At 34.1% G+C, this 9017-nt stretch overlaps 1 protein-coding gene across 1 annotated transcript in view; it reads right to left on the bottom strand.

The window, feature by feature from the left end:
* The window catches only part of LOTGIDRAFT_170513 (hypothetical protein), a gene marked incomplete at both ends in the record, with an annotated part of 11286 nt that extends 8121 nt beyond the window's left edge, over positions 1–3165 (bottom strand). The window contains one exon of the mRNA XM_009046326.1: positions 3087–3165. Coding sequence (XP_009044574.1) covers positions 3087–3165 — 79 coding nt within the window. The remainder of the gene's footprint in view (positions 1–3086) is intronic.
* Between the last annotated feature and the right edge of the window lie 5852 nt (positions 3166–9017).

Genomic DNA, 9017 nt, shown 5'->3' with positions numbered 1-9017 from the left:
GAAAGAATAACACAATAGATTAAAATAGAGTATAAGATCTATTCAAGGTTTGTGATTCCAAATAATACGATGGTAGGTAGCTGAAGAGGCCAAGCAGAGGGCCACAATATTTTCCAGGGGGGCCACAGGCTATGCTTTCACTATGTATATTGATAACAATTTTGAAATTCGGAGTTTCAGGCCTCTTTAATGCCCCCTAATAGTCCTATGGTGGTAAGTTTATGTGATCTAATAGTCCTATTGTTATAAGTTTATATGATCTAATAGTCCTATTGTTATAAGTTTATGTGATCTAATAGTCCTATTGTGGTAAGTTTATGTGATCTAATAGTCCTATTGTTATAAGTTTATGTGATCTAATAGTCCTATTGTTATAAGTTTATGTGATCTAATAGTCCTATTGTTATAAGCTTATGTGATCTAATAGTCCTATTGTTATAAGTTTATGTGATCTAATAGTCCTATTGTTATAAGCTTATGTGATCTAATAGTCCTATTGTTATAAGTTTATGTGATCTAATAGTCCTATGGTGGCGGGTTTATGTGATCTATTAGTCCTATGGTGGTAAGTTTATGTGATCTAATAGTCCTATTGTTATAAGCTTATGTGATCTAATGGTCCTATTGTTATAGGTTTATGTGATCTAATAGTCCTATTGTGGTAAGTTTATGTGATCTAATAGTCCTATTGTTATAAGTTTATGTGATCTAATGGTCCTATCGTTATAAGCTTATGTGATCTAATAGTCCTAATGTGGTAGATTTATATGATCTAATAGTCCTATTGTTATAAGCTTATGTGATCTATTGGTCCTAATGTTATAAGCTTATGTGATCTTTTGGTCCTAATGTGGTAGATTTATATGATCTAATAGTCCTATTGTGTATAAGTTTATGTGATCTTATAGTCCTATTGTGGCGGGTTTATGTGATCTAATAGTCCTATTGAGGCGGGTTTATGTGATCTAATAGTCCTATGGGGGCGGGTTTATGTGATCTAATAGTCCTATGGTGGCGGGTTTATGTGATCTAATAGTCCTATGGTGGCGGGTTTATGTGATCTAATAGTCCTATTGTGGTAGGTTTAAGTCATCTAATAGTCCTATTGTAGTTGGGTTATGTGATCTAATGTAATCTAAAAAACCGCTCTATTTTACGTTTTTTATGCCTGAATACATCCGAAATGAAGGTCCCACATCTAATTCTATCATAGTATGAAAAAAAAACAACAAATATCTACTATCACATATGAAATTCCCCATAGCAAGATTGGTTGATTTATATAAAGTCAAATTACCATATCAAATTTATTCTATACAAAATAGTCAAGTGTGAGTATGTCAATAAACAATAGTGTATTCATTCCTTTGAATTGTGCAATAAAAGGGGATTGTCGGTCTAATGCATAGATTTGACTATTATCAATATTTGTAGAAAGAGTACCTTTGCTGATCCTAAACTTAATCAGAATCCTACTAAATTAACTCGTTTAAAAACAGGATGACATAAATTCGAAACTGAAGATTATTCAGGCAACGGTTTCTTTTCAGGAATATTTTCTCAAATTCCAAAAGTAGCCAACTTTATTTCAAACAACAAATCACTTATTTCCTCCGTAGCACAAGCTCTTGGTTCTGTTGCAAAAGCAGGAATTAGTATAAGCGATGCAGTGAAAAAATCTAACGAATTGAAAGAATTACAGCAAATAAGGGAACTAAAACAGAAGAATAGAACAACGAGCTTTAGAAAAACGAGGAAAAGGTTTTAAAGTTATAGGATAATTTCTATTCAAATTTTGACCTTTAAAAATGGCAAATGAAAATTATAGACTAGATCCAATCTTTCAATGATATTCAATATTCATTTTACAAGAAAAAAAAGATTACATCACCGCCTCACCATCTGTTGGTTCTAAATCTCAACAGAATGTTGTGGTAGGGTTACCTTCGAAATTCATTGTCGAATTGGTTGCTTCCTACCGAGGCGTATTTCAGATGCGATTTCAAAATCAAAGATAACTCTCCCAATAAGAACCGAGTTCCACAAACCAACACAACGTTAGAAAACAATTTCTTCCCATCTTTATTTAGCGAAATGTTTATGGAAACGCAATAGATAGAGCAGGACGGGCTGTTAACCATGGATTCGAAAAACGAGTGCTTAAGTACAACATTTCCGTTGTTAATAGTAGTTGGGGTAATTACGTAAATTGGAAGTTAATTACGTAAATTGGAAGTTATATCCTTTATTCGGTCTGTTGGAACACAGAAAGTTCTCTATAGAATTACCATAAAAAAAGAGAAATCAATGATGATAAGATATTCTTTGGAGAGAATGGTTCAGATGCAAAATTAGAAATAACGAATCTCCAACTTTATATACCGGTCATAACTCCTTTAATTGCAGTAGAAACGAGAATATTTAACATATTGACAAAAGATATTGAAATAGCTTTTCTTCGTCGTAACACAGTAGGAAGCATGACTTTAACTGGAGAATCCACTACTTGGCCGATCATCAACACTATTAAACCTGCAACTTAATGGTTGGTTTCTCAGACGAATAACGATAATGTCTTTACGGTGGCAATGAACCAAAATCAAGATCCATATTATCCATACAGTTCAAGAACGATTAAAAAACTATAACTATAACTATCCTAACCAACCTTTAACAATTAATTCATCCACAAAGGATTATGATAAATTGTGTAGAAACTATAAAAATATGTGTGAATTATTTGGAAATCCACCTCAGTTTGAATATGTAGATTTTGCACTTAATCACCCAATATTCTGTTTTGATCTATCAGCTCACCAAGAGGATCTTTTCAAAACAGGAGTAAACATATGTATCCATATCAAAAAAGGAGATTTAACTGGTTACTGTTTATTATTGGATGAAGCAAAACATCTAATTAAAATATCAGATAGAGGAATGATAAGAATTGAATGAGAAAAATATACCCTTATAACCAATTAAAACATTTTACAACGGTAACAAAATCAACATATCTCAAAAACTTATTGATAAATACAAATAGTGTAAAGTGAGAGACGCGAATGCCAAAGAAGGTGGATTTTTACCTCTGCTACCTTTGATATTTGGTGGTATTGCCGCTGCTGCCACGGCTGCTGATGCCGCGAATGGGATAGCAAAAGCCATCAACAAATATAACGTAGCTGATGCTAAAAACGCCGAGGAACGTAGACATAATATAAAAATGGAAAAGATAGCAAAAGGTTCAGGAGTGGCAGATATATTGGGTACAGTTAAAGAATTTGGAAAACAATTTAGAAAAGAAACCAAGAAAACTGTTAAACAGTGGTTAAGCAAATAGACAAGATTGACACTGGAGAAATGGAAGTCAAACGAACTTAATAGTCTTTGACGGCTGTGTAGCAAAAAGAAGTCAAGCTGTTCAACAAGAATTCTTCACGAAAGGAAGACATCACAAGTGTCACTATATATACCAATCCTAATACTTTTACGGAATGGATGCTATGTTTATTAGAAAGAACGCAAATTGCTTTTTATCGTTCGACTTAAGACTAAACTTACGATTGTCTCGTGTTTACGATTACGTGCGTTTCTCAAAGGCTACCGTAAGTGTCACGAAGAATCTTACGATAAAAATTGTCGTACGATTGAGATGTTAAACTTAGCATGTGCAATACCGAATTAGTAGCAGATGAAAATTGTCTATGGAAGGTGAGATGACGAGAACATCGAATTGTTCGAAAAACCAAGAGTTTAATGATGTCGACTATGATGTTGACTACAGTGATGGTAATTTGAGTGATAATAATGATAATATTCGTTTTCGGACACCAATCCAGCTTCATTTAATTTATTCCAATTGTAAGATGAAATGTATAAACTATCAGTATCTGAAGAATATATCAGGCTTATAAAATCCATCTATTACATGAATAAATTATTCATTATTTTTTTACTGTGAGAAAAACGACCCTAAATGACTAGGTGTTATTCGTGTGGATTTACTGTTTGTTGAGTTTATTTCTTTTTCTCCATTTTCTGCTTCAACGATATATTGAGTATCATTAATTTTCTCATAGCTTTGGACATGTGAATCAAAGTTGGCCTTTAAAAAATGTCTAGTTGTGAATATATCTTTCTGCATTGATTTACCATACAAAGAATTGCCTAATAATGTTATGCAATTACAACTCACAATATTACCTTCTCTTTTGTATTTATTTCTTAGATCTCTTAAAATTAAGATATAATCTCTATATGGTAGAGTTTGAAAATTGCCTTCAAATACTATACCATCTAATATTCTAATAATTCGTCCACCGGCTTTCACTATTTCTTGAATATCGACGGATGTTTAAACGTCTGAACATAAACCATTTCTAAACCTGATTTTAGTACCAGTTTCCTTTTTACCTTCTTTGTTCGTGAAAGTAATTTTATCTTTAGCTGGTATTATTTGGATGAACATGTTTTGGGGATATTCAAACCAGACTTTTAATACAGCAGTTTTTGGTCTAAATTTCTGTTTACTATTTATCTTACAAATTCTTTTTTCTTCTTCTGGTAGAAACGGTCCAGCACTTTCTGCTTTTGGTTTTTATTGTCTAAATCTGACATAGCAGAAGCATACAAACCGTTAGCATCAAATGCCATTAGTTTAGAACATGTCTCGTTTATTTTTTTAAGTTTTGAAGTAACCTCTGTTGTATCTTTATTACTTTTACTATACTCTTTAAATAAATCAATTATATTATCACTGTTGAGTTCTGTATATGCCCTTTAATGCATTACAAATTTCATCCATTTTATCAGTTGTAAATGATTTTCTATTTGCCGCAACTCTACCTCCTTTAATAGATTGTCTGATTAAATATCTTATAAAAGGGTGTGTATGTGAGTACAACTTTTCTATATTCTGTTTTTCGGTATTTTTCGGAACCATTCCTGTCCTTTCATATTATGGTTCTTCAACCATTTCTTTATCATAGTGATACAAATAATAATAACCCTTTAAAGATGGAGATGGAGCAGTTAGATTATTGGAAATATTCTGGAATACAACTTCTTTCATAACCGTGTTATATTTTATTTTATCAAACAAGCTCCAAAACACATTGTGTCCCTTTTTGCCCACAGTTTCCATTCATGTCTTATAGATTCCCAATTATCTTCGGTGTATTTCGCAATGTCTACATCCATGATCTTTCTCAAATCGATAGGTAGATAAGATGAATTCCCCTATGACACCAAACTGGATTTTTCATGTTCATAGGAACATGTGAAATTAATACATTGTAAAATAATTTTTATTGCTGGTTGTTATTTCTTTTTGTCTTTTCAATTTTTATGTATATCTTCATCATTGAATACATCTCTGTGTTAGTGATAGCTTCATTGCGTTTTTAAGAACAACCCAGTTATCAAAACCACTACCGTTATGAGAACACAATGTTAATCTTTTTCTATCATATTGACCTAAACATTGAAACATTTGATCTATACAATTTTACCCACATATATTTCTACTATATTCATTAGTTGAAAAAAAAATTCTGGAATAGGATTTAAATCTGGAATTCTCTCTAACTTTTTTCTTAGTTTTTCTAGATTAACTAAAGTGCAAGAATAAGGCATTGCTTTGCACGTTTCACTTTCTGTATATGTTTCACAATCCCAAGCGAATTGGAGGGGTGGAACATATATTACGGCATTTTCGTCTTTACACGTGTTTCATACATGTTCATAATTATCTTCTATTTCTTTAATACCTAAACAGAAATGTTAGTTATGTTAGTAAAAAACCAAATCTAATTCTGGTATACATCTCTAGGATATAAATGTCTATTTTTGGGATTATAAATTTGAAATGAAGTATCACATCTCATATTGAATTCATTCATTAATGACCTAGAGTGGTAAGGGTTTTGATGTAATGGCCTATGGTGATAAGTGTTTATGGTGTAATGACCTATGGTGATAAGTGTTTATGGTGTAATGACCTATGGTGGTTAGGGTTTATGGTGTAATGACTTATGGTGATAAGGGTTTATGGTGTAATGGCCTAGAGTGGTAAGGGTTTATGGTGTAATGACCTATGGTGATAAGGGTTTATGGTGTAATGGCCTAGAGTGGTAAGGGTTTTGATGTAATGACCCTAGGGTGATAGGGGTTTATGGTGTAATGACCTATGGTGATAAGGGTTTATGGTGTAATGGCCTATGGTGATAAGGGTTTTGATGTAATGACCTTATGGTGGTAAGGGTTTATGATGTAATGGCCTATGGTGATAAGTGTGTATGATGTAATGACCCATGGTTATAAGGGTTTATGGTGTAATGGCCTAGAGTGGTAAGGGTTTGTGAATACTGATTTAAAACTGGGTTAACTAAAAAAATTATGAAAATTGTAACCATTTAAACCTGAGATTACTGGAACAATGAAGAAAGATAATTTATTTAGTATCCGTTAACAGATAGATTATCCATGCGAGATCAAAGACTCAGATTGTGGGCATTCTTTCCTATCTCTGTGGGAGACATACGTCTGAACCTGTCTCTAAGTTTACAAGTTGAATTAGGATAATCACAAGCAGTAGGGGTTTAAAGGGAAGCAATTCACGTGATACCCAAGATTGAATGATCGTCATTCGATAAAATACATTTAGTACAATCTACAATCTATCAGTTTGCAGGCACGCAGGGTGCAATGAGGGAAAATTTTGCCAGGATTTCAGCCTGTGGCATTAGCCTGCTCTTTTAAGATTTCAATCTGTCGAGGGATCTTTAACGTGCACAGCCTGTAGCACACGGGGCATCGGTTTATTGTCCTATCCGACAGAATAAAGAGGCTTTTTCAGCCCCTCTTACCTGCTTCACTGACGGGGGGAAATCGGGTTGAAATATCCGAAGGTATTATCTCGGTATTTTATCAGTCTCTCTGGGTAATTATCTCGTAATTCTTTCTCTAATGACGTGTCATACAAACACTGCGCCATGTTGTTGTTTGGTTTAGACTAAAAGCTGATCGAGAGCTTATAGTTAATACGCACCCTTGACGTTCTGATTACGTGACCACTGGGAATAGCCAACATGGCGAAGGGAAATAGGGAAATCGAAAGTATAGTAATATGGTAAAATCTGGAATAAAATAAATACCAGTACAAACGATCAGAACCGTAATATAAATTACATAAATTCATAAAACGAAACAAGACAAGTTCAATAAATAAAATTGGTCATAACTTGCAAGCTTCTACCTTGTCCACCAGGACATTCTTGGACTTATCTGGAACCAGTAGGGGTTGAGTCACTGCCGAATTATAGAGCACATCTAATACGAGAATTTTAAACTTCTCCTCGCTTGATATCAAACATTTCAGTTGCCATTTTTTCTAGCACGTGGGTGACGTTATAGGCACGCAGTAGAGGGACATAACTCTTGCAAGTTACGACCAATTTTATTCATTGAATTTGTCTTGTTTTTTGGATTTATGTATTTAGTATTACGGTTCTGATCGTTTGTACTTGCTATTTATTTTATTCCAGATTTTACCATAAAACTAAACTTTCGATTTCCCTAACAGTTCCAAATTATAAATAAAAAGAAAATAGATGCGGGGCAACAGATTAAAATATTTCGTTTCATGTGAAACAAATGGACATTCCGGATTTTATCAGAAACCTTTAGTTTCGTTTTACAAGTCGTTTTTGTGCAGTTGGGTACGATGCGGCAAGTTGGGCAATGCGGCAAAACGAACCCACCGGACTGTCGACACATATATTTGTCGGCTTCGATTTAAAAAATGCTATAAAATCAATATTTACCGGGGAATGTCGCTGATTATTTTAGGTTAGAGTAGTGTCTGGACATAATGAATTTACGATTTAGCTCTTAGCACACGGGGCCTCGGTTTATAGTCTATTTAGCTATTAGCTATTATTATATTATGACCAGAGCCTCCTTTAATAGGAAGTCATTATGTAAAGAGGAACACAGGCAAATCATAACCAGGTCTATGAACGAGAATTAGTGACAGCCCACAATTAACGCTTTAGTTCCAGAAGACTTGAGTTACCTCCCATTATTCATGTTGTTGAAGATTGAAGTTTCAGGTTTCGGTACTAGGTAATAGTGTTTTATATTGAACTTTTCTTCTCCTGATTGGATAAAAAAGATGACAATACCGTGCAGTGCGCAGTGGGGGACATTTAAGGAAGTTTCTTCATGAGGGAAATTTTGCCAGGACTGTCGAGGGTCCTTTCACGTGCACAGCCTGTAGCACACGGGGCCTCGGTTTATAGTCTCACCAGGACGACCATGCGCTTTTTCCAGTCCCTCTTATCTGCACCAATGATTGAAACAGGGCTGAAAATCCGACGGTCTATCTGAGCCATTTAAACAGAAGGCCTAGGGCTTTGATTAATACGAGATACAATGAATGCAACGTTATCTTCCGAATTCAGTTTCTACCGTAGTGTAAGAAAGATTGATGTAGATAATTGGTTTAAAATAGAGGTAGTATTGGCCTGAACTTGGTGATGTAATAAAAAAAGAAAACCACACTGGGTATCGCTAGTACAAGTTCTGCACGATTGGTTGATGGTACAGCATTAGTTCGAGAAAGTTTTACATATTTTCGCTGGTATACCACTATGGTGTTACTCTGTATTTAGAAACAGCTTTCACAATTTTTATATTAAAGGTAAGTTGTGACACAACCCCCGTGCATATACTACGGAAGTCAGATGAAGACAGTAGAGAGTAATGCTGGATCGAGATAAAAAAAAACTCAGAGCGATCAGCTCTTTTGTCTGTGAACTAACATTTGTGTAAGACTGAGCTATAAAAGTTGATAAACTTTTTACTGAACTTTCACTTTCATCAGTAGACCCAAATTCCACTATTACGGTGCCACTTTGTATTCCCAGTAAAACTATGAAATTTGAATTGTTCTATTGAACAATACTCCATGCTGTTGACATAATACCCCCTTATAGAACAAAAGACACATAATTAAA

Source organism: Lottia gigantea, assembly GCF_000327385.1.
Source record: "Lottia gigantea unplaced genomic scaffold LOTGIsca_100, whole genome shotgun sequence".
NCBI classification, from domain to species: domain Eukaryota; kingdom Metazoa; phylum Mollusca; class Gastropoda; family Lottiidae; genus Lottia; species Lottia gigantea.
Note: the sequence above shows the minus strand (reverse complement) of the source record. Positions and strands in the feature narration are given on the sequence as shown.